Source organism: Melanostigma gelatinosum (genome assembly GCF_949748355.1).
Source record: "Melanostigma gelatinosum genome assembly, chromosome: 13".
Classification (NCBI taxonomy): domain Eukaryota; kingdom Metazoa; phylum Chordata; class Actinopteri; order Perciformes; family Zoarcidae; genus Melanostigma; species Melanostigma gelatinosum.
In genome coordinates this window covers 18,163,988-18,188,602 of record NC_136646.1, presented here as the reverse complement: position 1 = coordinate 18,188,602, position 24,615 = coordinate 18,163,988, and the positions used below count along the sequence as shown (strand labels likewise).

At 43.3% G+C, this 24,615-nt stretch overlaps 1 protein-coding gene across 1 annotated transcript in view; it reads left to right on the top strand.

The window, feature by feature from the left end:
- fam20ca (FAM20C golgi associated secretory pathway kinase a) overlaps window positions 1-20,989 on the top strand; it is a 33,885-nt gene extending 12,896 nt beyond the window's left edge. Inside the window, exons 4-10 of the mRNA XM_079282595.1 lie at window positions 13,554-13,646; window positions 15,737-15,852; window positions 16,930-17,110; window positions 17,246-17,355; window positions 17,505-17,586; window positions 17,854-17,913; window positions 19,177-20,989. Of these exons, the coding sequence (XP_079138721.1) occupies window positions 13,554-13,646; window positions 15,737-15,852; window positions 16,930-17,110; window positions 17,246-17,355; window positions 17,505-17,586; window positions 17,854-17,913; window positions 19,177-19,435 (901 nt within the window). The 3' untranslated portion in view covers window positions 19,436-20,989. The remainder of the gene's footprint in view (window positions 1-13,553; window positions 13,647-15,736; window positions 15,853-16,929; window positions 17,111-17,245; window positions 17,356-17,504; window positions 17,587-17,853; window positions 17,914-19,176) is intronic.
- Window positions 20,990-24,615: the final 3,626 nt, after the last annotated feature.

Sequence of the window (24,615 nt, the reverse complement as noted above, 5' to 3'; positions counted from 1 at the left end):
TCTTCCTCCCCTTCCATGCTCCCCTTTCATCCCCATCCTGACCTCCACCGACCTTTATTCACTCTCGCGCAGAGAGTTTTTTGTCGTCGAACTCACACTGTTGCAACGTCGGTAGTCTCAGCGTGGCTTTCTACCATGTGTGTACGTTCTCACTGTTTTTCGTTTGTCCTCATTTACACTCTGATTTATACTTTTTCTGTTTCAGACATCCACGTAAACAACCCCAACTAATGAAATTCTCGATCTCTCAGCTCCGCACTGTGTGTTGCTTAGCAAATGATGTGGGTTGTTTGCATGTGTTTGAACTTGAAGTGTTTATATCTGGTTAACCATGCATGTTCGTGACTGTGTGTGTGTGTGTGTGTGTGTGTGTGTGTGTGTGTGTGTGTGTGTGTGTGTGTGTGTGTGTGTGTGTGTGTGTGTGTGTGTTGTAAGCGCTGTGAACTCTTGTAGGCTGTGAGATGAGCCAGTTAATTAGTCTGATGCTTTAACAGTCGTGTGGCCAGCTGGTTTGTCACATCTGTTTCGTCACCAGCGCACACACACACTTATCTCAGTTGAGAATTTGCATTAGCGAAGACGTTTTAATAAAGCTTGGTGAAGTCTTCATGAAGTCCACTGCAAATGTTCAATGTGTAATGTTTAAATTGAAGTGTCAATCATGTATGTGTGTACTGCTCATCATCTGCAATGTCTCGTCATTAACGTGTGCGGCTGGATCTTCTGCCTTCGATTCATTCTCATCTGTCACGCAGTAATTACCACTGACTCATTTCTATTCCATTGGCTGCATGTTCTCAAAAGAAGTTACATCTTTTCATGTTCCTCTTTCTGTCTGCGTCTCACGCTTGTCTGTGTCTCAGCTCGTCGTCTATTCTTGATTCAAGAGGTCGGCGGTGCGGCATCTGGCACTGAATGTGCCTGTATACCAACTCAAATCTCAAATATATATCTTTCTTTGTCTTATTTTAGACTCCTGAGCCTTAAACTCCCCTCACACCCTCCCCACTCTCACACACTTCACATAAAGACATCTCTCATGAATGTTTTACTAGGTCAGCTCCTGAGGAAGGAGGGTTTTTTTCTTCACCATCCCTCCCTTCCTCCCTTCTCTCCGTCCATCGCTCTCTCTGTCTCCACCTCCCGTTCGTCCTCCTTTTTGGACTTTGTTTGTTTGATTCGCCGAGGCGGTACTAATCCTCGGCTTGTCCCTCGCTCCGCTGCTCTGTATTTTTAGATCTTTTCTCTCTCCGTCGAACAAGTGTTTATGCACTCACAGTGTAATGTGGCCGAGCTGTGAGTACCCAAATCGTAATGTGATTACAGGCCGGTTGAGTTGCTCGTGATGACTAATTGTGTGTATGTGTGTGTGTGTGTGTGTGTGTGTGTGTGTGTGTGTGTGTGTGTGTGTGTGTGTGTGTGTGTGTGTGTGTGTGTGTGTGTGTGTGTGTGTGTGTGTGTGTGTGTGTGTGTGTGTGTGTGTGTGTGTGTGTGTGTGTGTGTGTAGTTATGAGTTAACGGCAATGACCACAATCATCAGCAGTCATACCTCAGTGCCCCATCTTATTACAAAATAATGAGCCACATCATGTCAGCTTCCATTCCAAGTAACTGATAACTGATCCTGTCCAGGAAGTAGCCCGGCCCAGAACAAAACCACAACATATCATTTTTACACGTCGTTTTTGTCCATATCAAAAAAAAGATATATAACATTTTCCTCTGTGAGCTTTAGAGGTAGTTTTTGTTAACTTTGAACCGAGCCAGGCTAGCTGTTTCCTTCTGTTTCCAGTCTTTATGCTAAGCTAACCAATCTATTAAATCTCGCCAAGAGAGCAGATGAGCATATTTTCCCAAATGTCAAACAAAATAAGAGAACAAACATTTCCCCTTACTTGTGATTGTCTTAAAAGCTGTTTAATAAGCAGAATATGCATTTAGAATGTATACTTATCAACACGGGTGGAAGTATGTCTGTTGTTTGTATTTTTTTAAACGTGTGTGTTTTTGTGTGCATGCCTGTGGCCGTGTGGTTGGGACCAGAGCATGTCTGCTCCTCTGTGTTACTCCACATCCAAGTGAATCACATTCTTGCAGTTGTGCATGCCTGTTGTGGCGGATCTGTTTTTCTCACTGCTCTGTGTGGTTATGTTGCTCAGCCATCCTAACATATAATTACAGCCTAAAATACAGCATGGGGAGAAAGCTTCCCGCTGGAATGTTGCTGCCGCATTTGTCTGGAATGCTAAAAATGAATTTCCCTCCAGGAGCTGAATTGTAGACATCTCAAACGACAATCTCTTTTCATGAGGAGAGGAAAGCAGGCCAAACCTTGACTCATAAAGGGGAGTTTCTGCTGATATTACACAAAATGTCCCGTAAACGAGTACTCAGGAACGCTGCATTAGCTTGAAGGGAATTTTCAGGATAATTGTCATTTAAGTGCTTTGGTGAATCCACCATCTGCAATTAACAGCTTGCATTTTGTCAATCCCTGACAAGTTAGACAACAACTTGCTGTGTGACATAAAATCTTCCTAATGGCCCTGATGTCTCTCTCAGAAGCTGTAATGAGGATAATTGTTTGGGCTTCGACGGACCAAAAGGGGAGGATTCTTCTTGTTTTCCTTACAGCGGTCTGAAAATGACAGAGCGCACATGCCTCATTGTTACTCTGTCACTAAATCAACTGTTGCCCGTTAACAATGGGACCACACGCACTGCACCAACCCTTACAACTGAGCTCGGTCATTAGATAACGACTTTTCCCAGGTAGATCCATCACCCTCCGCCTGAATGTCTCTTCAGGTCGAATGAATGAAGCAGCAGTTCTTTAACAGAGAGACAGAGGGAGAGCATTGTGGCTGTGAAACTTTGGCCTATTGTGATAACATGCACAGAGGTTAATATCATCTAAGCCTGTCCTATGCAAGGTGGCAATTAGGTTATGTGCGACTCCCTTATCCCCCTGACAGAGGCCAGTGGAAGGGAGAATGCGATCATTGTCTGTCAATTAAACCAGTGGAGGGTTCTGCCTTGCTTTGCCTATTGTCAGGGCAGGATGTAGGCGGGGCTACTGTCGCCAGGTCTGGTATCACCGGGCCACCCGATCCAGGGGCTTGCCTGGGTCACCCCTCCCCTCCCGCCCTACTTTTTACAGCTCTGGGCAGCAGGGATGCAAACAGAAGAGCCTCTGTGTTGGAGGTGCAGGGAGACTCCCATTCAGTGTTGCTGCTGCTTGGAAGATTGCAAACGGGAGTGCTATTGGAACCTCTGGGTTTCACGAATGTGTCAAGTGGCTGGTGCCGCTGTAGGAAAAGTCATTGGATCACCAAAATCAGCAGTCCTTAAGCTTTGGGATCCACAAATGTCTTTACAAATTGTCCTGACATTGTATCGTGCCCCTCTTTGTGAGGTAGGATGACCAATGCACCAACTACACATCATCATTACAAGATGATGAATTGGGACACGGTCTGCAGTGACATTAAAGGTCACATTACACACACGATGATGTATGGACCTCATGATACGTTGTATGACCAGTCATAGTGAAGAGAATATATATATATCTCTCCTCTCAGATTCTTGCCTTTTTACATTTGAGCCACTGTTCTATTTTGGCCTCTTCTCACTGTGAGCATCACTTAGTGAACTAGAATAAGAGCTGTAGTGTATCTTCAGACTGGTGTCTTTGATAGACCCTGAAAGTACATCAATTTGTCAGAAAGGTATACATGGTTGTAGTGAAAAGTCCGTTAAATTAACTCTATATACCCTCAAGTGCGCTGGACTCGTTCCATCCCATTTAGCAGTTACACGAGGATAAATGCAACCCTTGGAACTGTTTTTCCAGCGGTTTCACCGCTTCCTCCTTCACCGCCATCACCCACTCATGACCACTATGACATCTCTCAGCCACCACTTAGCCTCTGATAGATGGTTTCTATTTAGGAAACGGCATCTGACCGCAAACCACTGAGCACAACAAGACCGTTGACAGGCCCAAATAGAAAAGTTCAGCTGCGGGAGAAGCCAAGCACAAACATCCATCCCCCCGATTTGGGGGCCTCGCCCGCAAAATAGCTTTCTGGAAAGATTCTTTTGATTGCTTTCTTTGGTTCGAGGTATCACAGTTTTTGACTTTTATGCAGTTAGGTTTCACTCGGTGCCGTGGAATCCATTTTGGGACGGTGAGGAGAAGCGGCGTTGGAAATAAGTGACAGCTTGCTAAAATTGAGCTGTTCCCTCTCTGAGCTGAATGTGGCGATGGATAAACTTCAGGAGCTTTTAGCGCTGAGCAGAACAGATTGTCACGACTACCCCAAAGCCTCTCAGGTAATTATCAAACACGTTCATTAGGGAGCTAAAAACAAAAGACAGCACTACTAAATCAAATGGAATTCTGTCATCAGTCATGCGCTGTTGGAATACGGCATTTTAACAAGACTCACATCGGACTAATTAGGGTAAAAGTCTTCAGAGATAATCAAAAGTAAACGACAGCCTCTGTGGATCTGCCGCTGTGTGCTAACACGACGTGTGTGGCCATGTGTGTGTGTGTGTGTGTGTGTGTGTGTGTGTGTGTGTGTGTGCATGTTTGTATCTGACAGTTTTCGTCTGAGTTTGTGGTTTGTCCACGTTCTGTTTAAGTACACAGAGATGGGGAAGGGAGAGATTGGCCCGCAGCCACATTGCCCTTCAAGGAAAAGGAAATCAGAAGGAGGGAGGTGAGAGGAGGGGAAAGAAAAAGGGGGAAAGTGATGAAGGTGTGGTTGTGGATACATGGCTGACTGATTTATACACAGGGAACCTTAAGGGGGCACACACTGCCTGGGGAAGGGCAGAGAGAAGAGAAGATATCTGACATGCAGCAGGTGATGTTAATCATGGTTTTAAACAGTGTGTATTTGGGAGAGAGACTGTGTATGAGTCCGTTTGTGTGTGTGTGCGTTCTTCTTATCTTTGGGTCAACATAATAGGATTGTCGTTTCCCCCCCGAACAGATGGGTAAAGATAAGGGATGTCCACAATGCCTGCTCACAATCCAATTCACTTTGCTTGGCTGAAACCGTACAGAAACCCTCCATGTCCTGGCTGAGAGCGGTGCGTGTGTGCGTTGGGGCGGTGGGTCTGGGAAATGAATGCTTCCCAGGATTTAACATAATTTGCTGTAATTGGTGTTTGCTGTTCAGCAACTACTTAGCAATAATCAAATAAATCTTAATGGCCTGTACCACAGGCTGTAGCTTGGAGGATGGACCTGCGTGCAAAGCCTCTCAGTAAAGATTCTCAGTCTATGGATGATTTATATGGTTTGGCAGGTATTCCAGTCTCCTCTTCCTCAGCACTCATTCTGGCACACTCATCTGCCAATTTCCACTCGGGGAATCTGCTTTGAATTATATCTGAAGAGGAGAATCTGATTGCATTGTTGCCCTGGTCACTGATTTATTTGTGTCCTTTTTTAACCTCGAACTTATTTTACGACAAAGAGAAAACATGCAGCTGTCCCCGAAACAGAGCGTTGCTCTTTAATTCAGCCTGGTTGTTTTTCAGACGACGGTCAAATGGCGAGAACGATCAGAGGGAACTGTGACTGAGAAGAGAAAGTGTAGCTGCTTTCAGTATCTGTTCCCAAATCCTCCTCAGTCTGAGTGGAGAGACTACATTGTGCTGGACCTGCAGTTTACTGACACGCTCAGACTGGGACTCCCCCCCCCCCCCCCCCGCCCCCTCCTCTCATCAGCTTCAGCTTACATGTCATGCTGAATACCAGCGCTTGTTACTCAGTCCCTGTGAGATGAAGACTCATGGTAATGCCCATTGATTTTGTGTGCGAGCAGAAACAAAAACGTGCACGCACACACACACATTCAGGGAAAGCTCTTAAAATCCCCATTGATCCCAACAGGCGGAGCGGTATCGAGTTTGTTTTCATTATGAAAGTGATGTCAGCTTTTGCGGACTTTAGTTGATCTCATGTTGCCTCTAAGAACAGAAATGTCAAGGTGGGAGCCGTCTTTTTCTTTTTCCCACATTATGTAGTTTGACCCCCCCCCCCCCCCCCATCTACTCCTCCCTCCTTCTCTTCTTCTGGAGCTGTGAGGGACAGAGACAACTGGCAGAGGCTTTCTGGAGGCATTTCCTGCTGGAATAGATCGTAGACAGGGACTGTGCTCCTCTGTGTATTAGGGCCTTCTTCTACATCATGAATGCTCTTTGTGCCACTCTTGGGTGTGAAATGTGTTCATAACAATCCATCCACAATGCATTCCCGGTTGAATCTTTACGTGCATCATTTGTATGGTGGGTAACCTGGTTAGGATGTTCAGTTTGGTATTGCTGTCAAATTTTTTTGAGACATTTTTTGGAACAGGTGGTTGGCCTTTAAAAAAAAAGATCCTGTTTCTGGTATTTATGTAGACACATAAACTGAGGAACGCTTCAGGAGAGAATCACATTGTGTCAGTGTATGCTTGCACATTCTGACATCTAACCACTACCCTTGATGTTTGTGTATGTTCTGCATAATTCATAGTTCGTATTCAGTGCAAAGCCTGTCATGAATTGCGCGCCCTGTGAAGGATCGCCTCAGACTTGTGCCATTGGAAGCGGTTAATCCTCTGTGGATGGATATGTAAATATAAATGGCTCTGTGTGTTGCTCCCGATTGTTGAGGATAAACCGATGTGCGTTTTGTTTGTTGTGTGTGACGGTGTGGGAGAGAAGGGAGACAAACCATAAGCATAAAGACCTGTCCCATTCTTCAAGTATATATAATCCCCTCAGTGAACACGCGCTCCGCACACATTGCATACATAAGAACAGCCGTATTATTCCAGTATATGAACCTACAGTCACTCTTTTTCACCTCACGCTGCGCATATGAGTGATAGGGTGTCAGCAAATATTAGATGTTGGTTGGCATGTCAGAGTATTTGTGAGGTGTGGGGGAGTGTTTGATTCTGCCAAAGCAAATTCTGGTTCCAGCTTGCCGAAGGAATTTGTTTTTTTAAGTCATTTGGGGTTATTTTATGCCTTCTCCGTCTCTCTCCCACCCTCCATGATTTTACTTGACAAGACATACCCACTATAATACAAATGCTGCACGGTGTCAGTTTATCCCACGAGCCCAAAAGGCAGATGAATTTCAGCCCAGTTGAGAAGTGACCTCGGTCTTGGTCCCTTGGGATCCAACTCCTTCACCCTCTTTCTTTGTACAAAGTGTTCATGTTCTCTGCATTTCGCTTACATCCATCGGTACCCTCAAAGCTTCAGTCTGATGCAAGTCCGCCAGGTTGGAGTAATGTTACATTCTGCAATGCAAAATGTCCCCTTGTGCCAAGTATTCTCTTCAGATGCCTCTCACGTACATGGAGCTGTAGTTACTGACATTTGAGGCCAAGCTCAAAATATTATAACAAGTATGAAACGCTTCATTGTTGTCATTTCCATGGTGAGCATGGAATACATTTAGTACATGCATCCATTTAATGTATTTACATTTAATTCACCAGACACCAACTAAATCTATAGGCTGCTGCTGTTGTATGTAAAAATAAAAATAAAAAACAGTATGTGTAAAAAGTGTGATATATTCATGTCTTTTTTTTTTAATGAAAAGAAAATTAATTTTCATAACAATTCTGACTAAAATAATATTTTTTATTTGTTTTGTTGCTGTGAAAAAGTCCTTCTACTGTTAAGCTCCTGTAATGTCACAACAGCTGTGTGACTTCTGTTTGCTGATCGTTCTGAGTGAATGAAATGCAATTGAAAAGCGGCTGAGTCATCAAACATTTAGCCTGTTGACGTCAGAGAGCTGCTGTTTGCTAGCACTTCTTACCGAAAGCCCCCAGTGAATACGCTTATCTAGTAACGAGCCAAACACTTATTTTGACATGGAAAAGCATTCATGCATTTACTAAAATGTGGCTTTGTGAAAATGAAAATAAGCAGTGATACTAATACGATTTCCAGGTTGTTTTTTTTCACACACATTCCAAGTGCATTGAGGACTCAGGGGAGCCCGTTAAGATGATTGTAGGGAAGGGATCCCAAAAGCCCACATATAATTCTGCAGCTTTGCATTAGGTCTTTACAGTGATTCCAGGTATTTAAACACGGAGCTCTGTGGAGTGATATGCCCGGGGGAACACCACTGAATATGTCACACTTGTCAATTAAGGCCAGCAGAGAAGGAAAAAAATATGAAAGTTCGCAGTCATTTCAGAAATAGCTCTAAGAGTAATGCAGAGCAGAGTAGAAGGAAGTGAGATTTAGCCTCACAGCTGCAACTTGGGGAATTATTTGATACGTACACAATGCTACATGTTGACCAGGCAGGCATTCGGGATTTTCTGAAAATCTTGACCACATCACTGGACTGACTCTAATCAGCCAAATGGACTTCACACTGACTCTCCATCTGCACCAACATCCCAGACACTTTATAATATCCTCGCAAAGCCAGACAAAATGAAGGTCAGCATACACAATCATTTGTAAATTGAGATTGAGCATTTCCTCGACAGTTGACCCGAGTCGCCCTGGACCAATCTGGGTGTGTAGACGATGGCATGACTTCATTAACAACTATTTAAAGCCTCCTCTCAATTCACTCGGATGTTTGAGCTTCACGGTACAGAATGACGTACGAGTCCAGTACGTAACTGACACAAATGTGATTTTTAAACTTGAAACCCAGCAGGAGACATCTTGTTTATGTCAGTTCAAATTCTAAAATGATCAAAATTTGCATATACAACATATTCTGGATTTTCCGAAGCGGGAGAAGAAGGAGATGTCATTTTAAGAAGTAATAATAGGGTTACTGAGGCAACTTTTTGTGGAAGAAATATATTAAAAATAAATCATTATTCAAGGATCTGTAAAAGTAGGTGTAAGTTGGAAACTGAGTGCAATTGCTGATCTTATTTATTCATTTCCAGGACATATTACAACTGTCAGTCATCTATGTTACTCTGCTTGCTAAACATTCCCAGACAAAAATAAATGGAGAGAAATTGTGGGCAGGGATTGTGAAATGACTCATGGTCTATTTAAGTAGTACTGTACTGTGTCGTTTATTGCATTTACACTAATCCCCCTCCCGGCATTAAAGGGTTTTCAGTCACTGACAATCATATTCTGATCAGAGCTTTCAATGTTCACATTTTGAAGTTGAGCTCCTGTTGTAGTGCCTGATCCCCATCCTACAGTCATACAGTATCTTATCTGTTGTATTTCCAGCACTCTGTGCACAGAGGGCAGTTGGAGAGCGGCAGGGATTTGCAGACCCATAAGCCATTGGTCTGATCCCTGACATATACAGACAGGGACTCCCAGCCATCTGGCCAGATGAGACCGTTGTAGAAGCACATTCTCTCTCTTTGACTCTCGATCGTGACTCAACATGACTGCACGCGCACGCCGACACAAGTTACACTCGCTCTGAGGCTTTCTGTAATCTCAAGGGTTGCCGGAGAGAGCTCTGGTGGTCACAGATAGTGACCTACAGCCCACAGCCGCGCAGCTTCCCTCAAAGCCCTACATTTAGATTTAAAATTCAAGTTTTCAGTTTCTGCCTGCAGGTTTGTATTATGGACCGAAGGTCAGACAGCCAAGAACGACTGAAGGAACTGGAGATAATTGTAAACAAGTATGAACTTTAAGGACGTCTCCTGCATCTGGAAAAAAAAGAATAGACCTCAAGTAGACAGTTGTTTGCACCTTGTTTGACTGCAGGTGGATTACATTTCTCCATCCTGGGAGTATTTGACCATAAAACCACCACTTTCATGTTTTTATGAACAGGTCCCTGTAAGTGTTGCATGTTAGCACACACGCATGTTAGCACACAAAACATTTTGAATAATTGTAATGCCTTCAGACCCCAACATGTCATTTATGGTGCATTTCCTTCAAAATGCTCCTGAATGTATGGATCCATGTACTCTTATTTCAATGACTCATATCTTGAATGCACATAATTCATGTAACTACATCCCTCCCCAGGGCACCCTTCTCTGATACTAATACTAATACACATACTAAATACTTTATGCAGCAGAAAGGTGATAATCTTGCTCTGCCTTCATATCAATGCCGCCCTCTCTCCCAGCTCATGAGCATCTAATAACCTTTGAAACTGAAGCACTGACTGAGGCCATCTTCTTCAAGGCGAGTCCTTTTCTCTGCATTCGTATGATAATATCGCCCATACTGCTTCCCACACATGCAGATAACTTGCCTTTCCCTCCTGGCGGCGCCTCACCCTGCGTGTTGGAAATAGCCGAGGCTAGAACACTGATTTGAAATTCAATGGAGACAGATCCCTTTTGGGTCCCTGGGACGATTCTTAGATCCCGCTCCGATGCAGTTGCTGGAGGAAGCTCAGACGCGTGGAGGAAAATAAAGAGGAATCAGCAGAAACAGAGTCAGGAATACACATAAAATGTATAAATACACTCACAGCATGTTGCTGCTTGCAGGTGTAAACACAAGCACGCACACACACACACACACACACAGCTCTCTCTGATACTTCTGCATGTATTGCTGCTGACAGACAAGCAGCCTCTGACACAAATCACCAGGCTGAAGAGGTTTTATCTTGCAATCTTTTATCTGGTCGGCCATCCCTCCACCTGTCAGTCACCTTGAGAGGCGATGTGAGTACTCTGCAAGGTGCCATTTACCTATGAGTGTCCTGAACGCATCGCACTAATCACTTGTTTTTCTCCAAAACACTCACACGCAAAAAAAAAAAAAGATTCTCAGCAGACTATTCCTCAGGAGAAAAGGCAGAGCACTTTCCTAGTGTCAAGAGGAAGGGAAGATGTATATATATGTATACTTTGCTGACATTTGTTTTGTTAAACATAATGGTGGGGAAAATTGGTCAGGAGAGAGAAGAGCAAGAGAAGGACAGACAGACACACGGACATGAGTACAGTAAAGGAATAAGTGGAAGAGAAAAGAAGTCTTCTTAGGCACACACACACACACACACACACACAGAGGACTGAGGGTCAGACATAGACAAAGACGCCTGTCAGTGGGGGGCTGAAATCTGCTGTGGATTACCAATAGATGACAGATCTCCCATGTACCCTTTCTGCCTCACGCTCCCGTTCTCTGCGTTGGATCAGTAGCAAGATGCCATTGCAGCGGTAGGGAATATAGTTTGTACGACAGCAGTGACAACAATGGCAACAATCTAATAGCAGGCAGCAACCTCCAAGTCTGAAAACAGAGGCATATATATATATATTAAGTGCCGTAAACTTGCATTATCTCTACTGGCCAGCAGGGAGCGACTCCTCTGATTGCAAATAGAAGTCTGATTGTACAGATTAGAACACGATCAGCAAACAACTCTACTTCTTTAGTAAACATTGTAAATATGAGTTTATGGTCTCAGTCGCTAGTTTCAAGTCTTCTTCAATACATCATGATGCTCATTTCGTAAATTATTGTCCCATTTAGAGTAAAATAGAATTTAAAGCAGGGTGTGTTTTAGGGCGTGGCTACCTTGTGATTGACAGTTCACTATCACGGCGCGGTCCATGTCTGTGAGTTGCCGTGTTTTAGTCTTAACACTTTAACCCTTTCACAGCGTGTGTTTAGTTCATCAAAAGGTAATTGTAACATTTTCTGGTCGCCTTAAAATGTCTTATTTAGCGGTCCATTGCCCTTAGCTCCGCCTTCTCGTGTCAATTCTGTTTGCAGAAGGAGTGTGTATACCGAGTCTGGGCCACAGCTGTTGTTGCTGTGTTTGCCCCCCCCTCTCCTATCCCTCTAATATAACCATCCACTGTGCCAGTCTCAGCTCATGAAAGAGCATTTAAATTGCCGATTCAGCACAAATTGAGTTCACATAGGCGAGCAGTTGAGCTTCCTCACCTCACACACACACACACACACACACTCCTGAAGATTCTGCTGAACTCCGGGACGTTGTCTGTACTCTAATCACACTCTACTTCAGATAAAGCACCTTTTATTGTGAAGGACACTCATTCATAAAGGATGTGTGTGTGTGTGTGTGTGTGTGTGTGTGTGTGTGTGTGTGTGTGTGTGTGTGTGTGTGTGTGTGTGTGTGTGTGTGTGTGTGTGTGTGTGTGTGTGTGTGTGTGTGTGTGTGTGTGTGTGTGTGTGTGCGTGTCGGTATTTGAGTGTGCGTGTTCTTGTGTAATGGCTTTTCACATCACAAACCTGCAATTGCCGTACATTTGAAATCCTGAGCTTCTTCCCCCGACAGGAAATTGCATTTTACATCTTGGTGACCATGGCAACCAAAGCCTAAAGTGACTGTGAGTCAGGTTTATAGTACACATTATCCAAAGCGTAAAGTGCAATCAGGGAAGAAGAAGAAAAAAATCACACACAGTGGAATAGCTCGGAAGACACGGCATCATTACAGCAACTGTCTGACGGCAGACGAGCTTCAACTTCAGTCTCTCACTTCCTGTTTTACTGACTTTCCGTGGAGAGTTGCTCGCGTGAGTTATTGTGAAGAAAAAGCCTCAGTTTCACCTCTCAGTGTTGAAACCTGAATTTCTTTGTGCCACTGAGAATTTTTTTTTAGCAACACTGATTACCAACCCGCGATACGGTGCTCTGATAAAAAGGCATGTTTGAGTGATAACGAGGTGCGTCACAGGTGCTCTGAGTGCTCTGACTCGTAAGGTCACCTTTTGAAAGCAAAGGGCTCTTGCTTCCTTTTATTCCAACCCTCTTCATCTACACGGTATCTTCTATCGCCTGCCCTGAAACCTGGAGAAAAAAAACACACCATTAGTCCCCTTCCTTGCTCTGGGTGAGAAAGAAGTGATCACAACAGCGAGCAGTTGATTTATGGGTAAATGGCTGCTTCCTTGACATGCGAAAAGAATAGGAGCTTCTGTTGTCAGAAAATTGAGGGAGAAGGAGGAGTGGAAATAGTGCACCCTGAGGTCCAATGCACACTAATGTAGGGGAGCAGGGGCGGAGCAGGAGGGGGGTACATGAAGTGGCAGCTTTGAGTGAAATGTGCGTGTGTGTGAGGTTCAGCTGAACCTGTGCAAGCAGAGCCGGCTAATGTCAGGTGTGTATGCATGTATGTGTGTGTGTGTGTGTGTGTGTGTGTGTGTGTGTGTGTGTGTGTGTGTGTGTGTGTGTGTGTGTGTGTGTGTGTGTGTGTGTGTGTGTGTGTGTGTGTGTGTGTGTGTGTGTGTGTGTGTGTGTGTGTGTGTTTGTGTTTGCTCGGAGGAACTGCAGGATGTGAGCAAGACTCTCATCCAGCTTGTCCACACAGACTTTGGTCTGTCCTAGAAAGGGATGCAGACGCTGAGATGAGTTTCACTGAAAGCCGAGGAGATTGGCGTGGAGAGGAGCAGAAATGACTCACGTCAAATGACGGCACATACTTAACATTGAAACACACAATCATATGGAGATATTGTTTTGAATTGCCTTACTGATGCCTTTGTTTATAACTGATGAGTCAGTTCAGAGGGCCTTGGATTGAAAACGATCCTGCTGATATGATGTTTAATGTGTTTCAGGCAAACTCGGGAGCAGGAAACCCCTCCAGACTTCTTCTACTTCTCCGACTTCGAGAGGCACAACGCTGAGATTGCCGCGTTTCACTTGGACAGGTGAGTTTTAGCATCTTTTTTTTTCTTTCTCCTTGAAAAACCCCGTGTGTTGAGATCTCTTTGTGACTCATCTGTTTCCTGTCCAAGCGCGTTTTCAAATCATCCTTCACGGTGTAAGAAATTTGAGCGTAGAACTGTGTGTTTAGCAGACACAATAAAAGTGTTTAATAATTCATAATTAAGAATTCATAATTAGCCATAATCATAAGTGTTTTGGAAATGCATAATTAAGATAAGCATGAAGTGTTTTAGGATTAGTAGCTGACAGTAGAACTAAAGACATGAAGCTTATGCCAAAGTTGCAAGAGGCTTAACTTTTATACTGAAGGATTATCATAGAAGGGATTAAGCAATAACTGACAGTCATTGAATGTGTTAGGAACTCAGGGAAAGAGAGACTTGAAGACAGGCGTTTACAGAAGTGCACAGGGAAGTTAGCGAATAGAAGTTGAGAAAGACGGAAGGGGAGGAGTTGCGAACGGATATGAGGGCGGAAATAGGAAGTGTTTTTCTCTTCTTGTCGGTTAGGATCCTGGGGAAGACGTGTCTCCTGGGATCAGGGAAGAGTCCGAGGCCGTTATAATTACCTCACACGTTATCGCAAATACACACTCTCGCTCTGTGTTTGATGAGGTCAGCGACATTTGTTTGCGTGGGCAGGAGGATGGAGCCAAACAGGAAATGACAGGCTCACCATTCCCACCAGGACATGGTTTTAGAGTTGGGGGGGGGGGGGCCTGTTTTTAGATTGCATGCACCATGCGGGGTTACCTATGAATATAAGACCACAGCAGCCTCTGAGCTATTACTACTGTGTGTGTGTGTGTGGCTTAATTTAATGTTGAATCAGGAACGAAGAGTTGGAGGCTAAAACTTTCGTCAATTTGATTTCTAATTTTAGACGGTGCTGATGAAATGTACTAAAAATATCCCGAATATTTGAGGTAAAAGGCCGCATCACTGCTTCGGGGGGGGGTTTACCATCTGTTCTTCGCCATACTCTATTTATCATCTTCGTGAACTCATTGTGACTCAGCGGTGTGTAATAGGTAGAGTGCACACAAATAGAAGCTTGAGTGTGCTCTCACAGGCAAACACACACACACACACACACACACACACACACACACAGGTGCTCCTTTGTCACCAGGGCCCGGCATGACGGTGCAGTTTGCGGCTCCTGAATGCGCTCCTCTGTAGGCTAAAGTTTCGCCAACTCTGTTCCATTCAGCCGGTCTGTCTGTGTGCGCGCCTGCTCCCAGGAGGCTTAGCTTCAGTCTCAAACGGGTCAGGGTCATTTGGACAGCAAACATACAGTGAGGCGGGCTAAAGAGGGGCTGAATAGGTATAGTGTTCAGACATAAGAGCGAATGAGAGAGGGAGAGAGAGAGAGAGAGAGATGGAGACAGACAGGAAGCACAACAGTTTGAGACCATAAAGTGTAGAATTAACTCAAGAATCTAAATATAGATTCGAGGGTTCGGGTGCATTTGTCTGTGTATGAGTGTGTGTTGGTGGGACAGATGGGAGGTAGACGCACACACCTTTTTCCCCCCTTGTTTTGACGTGGCTGTTGGTAGTCAATAAATACTGCTGTAAAGACAATGAATTATTAAACAGCTTGTGTGCTGCGATGATACAGATCAGGTCTGGATTGTGAACCACTGAAGAAAAAGTATCCTGATGTCTCGCTGTTTCTTTGAGCCGTCTTTATTTCGAGAATAACGGACGTATGCGGAGCACAAGAATATCCTGTTGTTGTGTGCATTAATAGAGAGATAATGCAAGCAGGAAAGGTGCAGAGATCTAGAGCACTGGGTCAGAGCAGCTCACAAAGACAGTGTAGCTGCTCGGTGTTCATGGCTCTGCTGGTTGGCTGGGGACGCTCTACAAATCTGCACCGCCTGAGCTGGAGGCTGAAGATCTTTTGCAGCTGCATCTGTTCACTTTAAAGTTTAAAACATTGTGTAAAACGGTACAAATTGAGATCTGACTTTCCAGTCTGCAACTGTGGCATCAAATTGACTTTATTTTAGATGTTAAATGCATTTAACCATTACGTTTCTTGACACGTCTCTCTCTTTCTTTAGGATCCTTGACTTCCGGCGAGTGCCCCCAGTGGCAGGGCGACTTGTCAACATGACAAAGGAGATCAGGGATGCGACGCGTGACAAGAAGCTGTGGAGGACCTTCTTCATCTCACCAGGTAGAAACTCTGCCAGCGTCTGCTGCTTGGCACAATAACGCTGGCTAGTTGGCTGCATGAGCCGTACTTAAGGGGCCGACCACCGAACAACTCTGGCTGCACTTGAAAGACACTGCAGCTTTAAGTGAACTGGATTATTTATAACCAGTGGGTTGCGTTCCTGTAGTTCTGTATTCTGGGTTTGTTTGTCCTGGTCTGCTCCTCAAGGCAGTGCAGATGGTAAGAATGTTTGGTGGTGATGGAGAAAGCCATAGCCAAAAGTTAACACCGGGTGGCACTGTAAGTCAGCGTATTCTCAAAAGCTCTCCACAGTGAAGCCTTATATATATGCACACACATCCATAAATACACGTCCAGATAAAACCACTCAATAAAACAAACAAAAGATTGATTCCAGACACAAAGTAGAATATCTGTCATTCTCTTTTTGTTGCTGGATTACATCATGTTTTACAGTGATCGGGGGAAACTATGGACTCAGTCAGAGTACAGGCCGAGTCACATTGTGTGTCAGATGAAGGCATGTTATGCTAAGCCGGTCGTTTGTCACATATGATGTGTCCGGATGCTACGAAGAACATCACACACATATCATTGGTGAACATTAAAGGAACAACCTAAGCAGCTGTTGTTGTCAACATGTAACTGATGTAGAGTTTGGCTGATAAGTACAATGAATGAGAAGATAGATAAATGAAGACATTTGTTTGAACATCGTACATGTCTTTGATCATTATTACACAATTAACACAAACAAAATATAAATTTTGAATGCAATGCTTTCCGTATTTTGAGCAGCCAGTTTGCTCTGTAGTCACATCCTCTCAGTGGGAGGACATGTTATAGGATGGCCGGGTCCCTCTTTGCTGGGTCAGCACTCTGTGAGCTGTGTTAAACCCTGCGCCTGAGATAAGAAAACCTCCACCACCCTGATACTTCACTGCTCTTTTCTCCTCGATGTCTCCATGTTTGCGTCCTCATTCATATTCAGCCACGGCGATGCGTAAAACCCATTTAAGTGCTTCCTCTTCGACACAATTTCTAAATTCGTGTTTTTTTGTTTTTTCCTCTCCTCAGCCAATAACATCTGCTTCTACGGTGAGTGCTCGTACTACTGCTCCACTGAGCACGCTCTGTGCGGTAAACCGGACCAGATCGAAGGCTCGCTGGCAGCCTTCCTGCCGGACCTGAACCTGGCCAAGCGCAAGACATGGAGAAACCCCTGGAGACGCTCCTACCACAAACGCAAGAAAGCAGAGTAAAGAAACGACACATTCACGACTCTGTCAGCACACGGCTTGCCCTCTGAGTCGGGGTTTCCACTCTGCTGACTGCTGTGACTAAATATGGATGCAATGTTTCTTGAAACATGTATTTTTTTATGCGTTCTCAGGTGGGAGGTGGACCAAGATTACTGTGACGAGGTTAAGCAGACTCCTCCGTATGACCGGGGCACTCGGCTGCTGGACGTCATGGATATGACCATCTTTGACTTCTTAATGGGTAAGAGGAACATTGGGTATGACATCACACTTAAATATATCGCATTTACAGATGAATCAATGGCATAATGTACGTCTCTTTTTTAATCATCTGTTAATTAACTGCAGTGTCCTCACATGTTATCACCACTTTGCTCTCTCCTTGTTCAGGTAACATGGACCGACATCATTATGAAACTTTCGAGAAATTTGGAAATGACACCTTCATCATTCACCTGGACAATGGAAGAGGGTACAGACACTCTGTCTTAACATCCGTAACACATTTGAGCCACTGAAATTGAACTTAATTAATTGAATAAATTAAACATGTGACTTTGCAAATTCTGAGGTATTAATAGATTGATTAATTACAATGTACTGTATCTAGACACTTTAAATATTTCTCATGAAGCTGAAGAAGCGTCATCAGAATTAATGAAGCAACAGGATGAAGAGCAACGTCTGACATGTTTGTGATGATTTCTTCCATGTTTGATCTTTATTCTCTCCCTTGTAGTTTTGGAAAACACTCACACGACGAGCTGTCCATTCTGGTTCCTCTCAGTCAGTGCTGCAGGTCAGACTTTTGGTTGTTTTGTGAATTTCTTACTGTGCTTCTGTCCTTCTGAGATTGTGTCTTTGTCCTGCAAGTCAGTCAGTCGGTCCTCCTTCAGCCTCTCCACACCAGAACAAGATATCTCTTCTTTTTTTACTTTTTCTTGCCTTGAACTACTTTGGAAATCAATATCCCACAGAGAATGAGTTGTAGTGTATTTGCGACCTGTCTGCAGCTCCATCACCACCATCAGCCCTCATCTAAGTAAGAATGATTATGTCTCATGTATAATGTGAAGATTACTATGAAACTTTTCCATTTTGAACACTGTGAGATGTTGTCTAGCACGACCCTGAGACCTCTCAGTTTAATTTACAAAATCCTCTAATTGGTGTATTGGCTATGAACACAATGATCCTACAGGATGTAACGCTTTATTTTCTGAACAACTCGTGGCAGTTGCTTTAGCACCACCCCAAAGACAAAGTGGTTAGCACCTCTACCACACCGAGTGCATCTGCAGCTAGAATGAGAAGCTTGTGTGAATTCCAGATTCATGTTGTAATTCATTCACCCTTGTGTTGTCTGAAGGGTCACAAATGACCCGACACTGTGCTTAACAGCAGAGAAAACCTCCGTGCGGGCCTTTCACACAAATCACAGTTTGAAATTCAACCCGATTGACCTTTGGGCACAGCGCTTGGCGAGGGTGCGTGAAAATGGGTTTTAGAGTGCAGTGCTGCTTCCTGTGTTAAAGGTCCATAAATCATCATTTTTCATGACGTGCCGACTTTTGCTAAAGTGACCATAACATTAGAAAAAGTGAAACAAATACTGTGTGCTGCACATGTGAGAAATACATCTGTTAAGTCCATGCACACAGACTTGTATACTGTCCTATACTGTATGTGCTAATTAGAGTTCATTGTCCAATATATAAGAATGTATAACTATGTTGTCAACTAACTACAAGACTGTTATTGTTTCCCTTCAGTTTTTCTGAACTGTGAAGAGAGAAAGCCCAGACATTCACAAAGCTGATGGAATGAAAAGATAGATCTGGGGTTTAAATGCCAATTTAGCTGCTTTATTTTAGGGGTTTAGCAGGAGTTTAACACAAGGGTTAATATGAGGCATCCTGGAGGCCGAGTGGTTAAGATGCCATAAACATAATGTTCCCAGTTCCTAATGTATGTCTTGTAATGTCATCATAGTCAGAATAAATACAGCAATATTAGACAGTGGAGTTTAATTTAAAATTACCTCTTTAATGACTCTTTCCAGGGTGAGGAAATCGACTTACCTGCGTCTCCAGCTGCTGGCCAAAGAGGAGTACCAGCTGAGCTCCCTGGTGGAGGAGTCCCTGCTCCGTGACCGACTGTCCCCGATCCTCATCCAGCATCACCTCCGGGCCTTGGACCGCCGGCTCCGGCTGGTGCTGCAGGTCCTGGCAGGCTGCGTGGAGAAAGAAGGTTATGTTAATGTTGTTGAGGAAGATCTAGTCAGGGACACAGCCACCCACAGGAGCCCAGGCCACAGGTAGTGAGGGCGAGACTCGAAGGTGACAGAAACCACCATTGACACGTGAACAATGGACCAAGTCTGCGGCTGTTCGACCAATGGGATCGCACCAAAAGTCCCACTTCTGATATCAAGCTGAATTCAGTGAATTCCAAGACTTGCCATCATTGCCTCTCTAACAACTGCTTTTAAGTGTGTTTATGAAGAAGGAACTGACCACAGATGCCATGAAAGAAAGACTGTGCTCACACAGAGGCTTTGTATTCATTAGATACAGATGTATTTTTGTTGTACGGGACAGACAGGAACTACTGCTGTGTTCTGATTTTATCTGTTTGTATTGAATATGGAGGGTATCACTTTGTTTTATGTGTTTTATTACATTAAGTACATAACCAAATGAGAACGCACTCTGACTGGGGCAGCATATGGCCAGACAAAAAGCTGTATCGGTTATTACGATGTATGAAAAGGTTGAGAAAAAGTGTTAAAGGTTTTTTATTTTCTCTTTGTAAAACATGTCAGGCCTGGGACAAACCACCTACAACCAGGAGAGTAAGAGTTTCAGATCAGTGTATTCTCTTTACTAACTTCCGAAGCTCTTTTGACTCGGAACAGACTCGGAACAGACCGATTGAAAATGTTATCACATACTTCTGAACAGCATAAATCGGAGTGCAAGTATACTTGTAGTTCAAACAGTACATTCACTTTGCCTTATTCTGATTTGTATCTCTTTTTTAAGTCTCCCCCCCCCCCCCCCCCCCCCCCACCCCCACCATCTCCCTTGCAAGTCTAGCTTGCGCAACATGCAGTACAACACGAAAATGGTATTTTCCAAAACCAAAAACAATGCAAAGAGACCAGTGTGCTGGTTCATTAATACGGTCATTTCATTCAAATTCAGTACTATTCTTAAATGCAGACCTGGAACATCTAGAGTTGTCTGTTTTACAAATAATGCATTGCAAAATGTTACAGTTTGTATGTTTCAGTTGTTTTGAGATTTCATGTCCAAATGACTATTTATTGTTGCGTCACAAAAGAATGAGAGCGGTTTCATAAATTCGACGTTATGTTGCTTCATATTTTGGGATATATTTACAGAAGTTACTTTACCATTTTGGATGCTATTTAAATTCTAATTCCTTTTAAATACTATTTGTATGCTCAATGTGAAAGGATAACAACAAAGCTATTTGATTTCTGACATTAAGTGGGACCATTCAGTTTCCACCTGAGAGTCCTGTGCACTGGCTGACCAGGTACCTGTGCAATGACAGAATTACAGTACTTGAATGTTTTTGGGTTGGCAGTATGGACAGGATTCATAGCTACAACTGGTGTAAAGCCTGAGTGGATCGACTCGAGTCAAAGAGGTGCTTTGAGGGTGATAACGAGGCTAAAGATGCCTCATAACACTACAGGGTGAACGTCGGGCACGGTTCTTTGATTTTCACGTTCTCAGTGTACATACCCATAATTACTTTGAAGACCTAAAAAGCTGCACAGTGATTTGCTTCTGTTTTCTGCTATTGCATTGTTACTGTGAAGATCTGTTTACTAAATGATTAAAGTGTGCAATAAAAACAAAAGTGAGGACATATTTCTGATTGTGTAGGTGGCTGTGGACATGATTTTATGCGTGGATGGAGGTGGCGGTCCTGTTTTTAGGTGTAAATAACGAGTGAGGATCAACAACATTCTACAATACACGCACACGTTTTTTCAGCAGGCAGTATTGGACCCCTCTCCTTTTTAAAGTTTGAAAACCAACCTTATATTTAAAAAAAATACAAATCGGGAGAACCTGCCCACACTAAGAGACCAGGCGGAAACAGCAGCCGCTCAAGCTCCTTTACCACTTCCAACACTCCCCTGTTGTGTCTAACTCTAAACGCCCCAAACTACAGAAGACGTGAGTGATGTCGTCAGACATAATCTATAACAAAACGTTACAAATATTCAATCATAATAAATGAATTAATATCACTTTGTAACATTACAAATCTTCATGCTGGCTAGCCTTATAAAATAGCATTGTTAAATCATTGTTTTATGCAGTCGGTCCAACACTGTGCCTTTTCACTCAACACGTTCATAAAAGTTTCTTTTTACATTTTTGGAAATTGTTTATTGTGTTTTTTTTTGCTCAGCAGGAACCGTCGCCCTGGTCCTTTCTGAACCTGCTTCATGAAGTTGTATGGAGGACGAGAGGTGAAGGGAGAGAGGCTGGCGGGAAACAACAGAGGTTTTCTTGTGAAATCAATGCCACCTATGTATGAGCGACATACAATACTATCACTTTTCACGTGACTTTTTTGTCATACTACTATACTATGAATTCTTTCGATATACGACACTATGATTTTTTTCAAAGTAAAAACTCTGAATACTGTGTCAAAAATGATATTAAAAAGTCATGGTATATATCGTATGTTGAAAAATTCATTCAACATTAAAGTATTGTTTGTCGTAAAAAAAATAAAAAGTCATAGTCATAGTATAGTAGGCCGAAAAAGTCATGAAAAAGTCAAAGTGTAGCGTGTTACTACCATCTAAGTTAAGGTTTTACGGTTTTTGGGCCAGTTTTCGCCCACACTGTGCAAATACTGCTCCCTAGTGTTATGATGCAGTGTTCACCTATGTGTGGCACATGTGACAGGAAGTAGCGTTTCATTCCTTTTCTTGGTTTTGTGACAAGATGGCTTTGTTAGTACTAGAGTGAATGTATTCTTCATCCATCCTGCATTTCCTGGCCCTCTGAGTGGCAATGCCAGTGAGTATAATTTACTTTCATAGCTTTAAGTAGTTCTGAGGGTTTATTTTGTCAGTTTGTTGTCAGAAGAAAGAGTTTGATGACATGTGCAGTATGTAACTGAGTGAACATAGGTAGATGGCACAGCAATGTATGTTTCCATTATGTTGTATCACATACTGTAATTTAGTGATGACCTGTTTAGATTTGCAAGCACATTTGCTTTTGAAAAGTGAAATGAATATTCTAAATCACTACACAGTATTTACGTTTGATGAAAACTAATATGTGCTTGTAAAATGTCATAAAAAAGTCATAGCATGTTGAAAAAAGTGACCAAAGTCCTGAAATAAGGAGCTTACATTTAAACTGCAGGAAGAAGTTGAAGAACATACAGTGACTTTCCCATGCTAACATCTCAGTATTTCTAGCCTGTCCCTTGTCCATAAATTCATATTTATGTGGGACTGCTCCTAGTTGGTAGTACAGATTAAACTGTTTGTTGTAATGACTGCTCTCCATCCTCTGCCAGCCATTGCAACACATGACAAAATCTCCTTCAATGCAACCGTGTTAAAGAACAAGTAAACGTTCAGGCATTTTTTTTTAGCAGTGCATTCATCATTTCTGATTTGCTTGCAGTAAAAGAAGGTAAACCGTTTATTCCCCAGCAGAGGGCGCACGTGTACCGCAGCTCTGAGTAGAGCGCTCAGGCACAAGAAGCTGTGCTTAATTCACTCAGCACTCAAAATGTTGTTCCTGTTTGAGAGGCTTGCAGCTCTATAGAGATGTGTTGATCTACATTAAGGTTATGAGCTGATTTTTTTTCAAGCAACGTCGAGAGTATTTTGACAGTCAACCTTCACTTCAACGAAAGGAGGCACAGAGGCTACAGACACGGGGCTTCAGTGTAATATTAGGCTGTTACGTCATAAGCAAACGTTTAACGCACTTCAAAGCGATCACCACTGGGTTGTGCACTATGATTAGGCAACACGAAAATAAGTGTTGAACAAAATTGACCATAACACGAGCCATATCCATCAAAGATGTATGTAATAATAAATCAGATATTTGATTGTATTCATTTAAGTGTTTTTTAGTTTTTTTTCAACATAGCACACTCTTTTCTTAACCCTTTGGACCAAATGTGAAATATTTTATTTGAGAAAATAATCCAAGCAGGACTATTGGCACTGTTCCCGATCCCTCGCCCTCAGCCCTGATGTTGTTTACCCTCCACAGCAGCAGACCACCCCACATCCGCTCTGCCTAGTAACAGTATCCAACACCACTGTCCTCCCGTCTCTATGGCAACAGAGAGCAACCCCCTCCGTGCCCAGCCTCCCATTGATCTAAGGTGTGCGGTTGAATCCTCGATGACCCTGAACCTTACACCTCCCCCCACTCCCGATCACTGAACTTGGCGCACACACACACACACACACACACACACACACACACACACACACATCTCTTGAAAACAAAATAGCTGCAGTAAATCTCAAAAAGAAAAGAAAAGAATAAATTCACAGCAAAAATATCATAAAATAGAATATCATAAAGCCACTTGACTTCACAAATAAGTAGCCTACTTCCCATGGACTAATAACACGACACTGAGATCAAATTACCGTTATTGTGTAAAGAAAGAAACTGTTGAACACCTGCTCGTCTTTATAAGGTCTCACCACACAGAGGAAAGCTCTCCTGCTGATATATTTTGAGTGGAAAACACACCTGAGAACATGCAATATGCACACACACACACACACACACACACACACAACAGGCCTGTGCGTCAGAGCGTATGGCGAGCCGAGATGAGAGGAGCTTTCAACCGCTTCTTCAGAGGTGGTCGGGTTTTAACCCCTGCCCGTCTCGATTGATGTCAGCGCTGTAGGCAAAATCACAGCTTCACTCAGATCCGCAGTGATCAAAACAAATGCATCCCGGGGAGGACAGCTCACCGAAACGGTTTCAGCATGGAAATGCATAGTTTGGCTTCATGCGTGTGGTGGTGCCTATCTCAAAACTGTCAAATACTAATTAACACATCTTTTTTTGTTTATTACATGACTGCTGTTGTTTCCAGCTTTTAGGCATCAAGGTGTAGGCCAATATCTGTCAGAGTCGTCTCCTTAAAGCATCAGGTGAGTGTGTGGAGTGAGAACTTTACAAGCTTAACCCACTCCCGTATAATGAAACAATGCACTGTACCTTTACTAAAAACCCAGGCCTAGACCCCCCCCCACCATGGCGCTAAGCGTGCCAGTAAGGAGCAGGCTCTGTGTCTGAACTCATGAATTATTGAAAGGCGACAATTTCGCGGCTGTAGCTAAAATTAGGAATAGCCTTATGTTGGCTATAATTAGAAAGCAGTTGGAAAGCGTTCATTTATAATAGTACATAGGATTTGACGTTTCCAGGTGAAGATGCTGTGT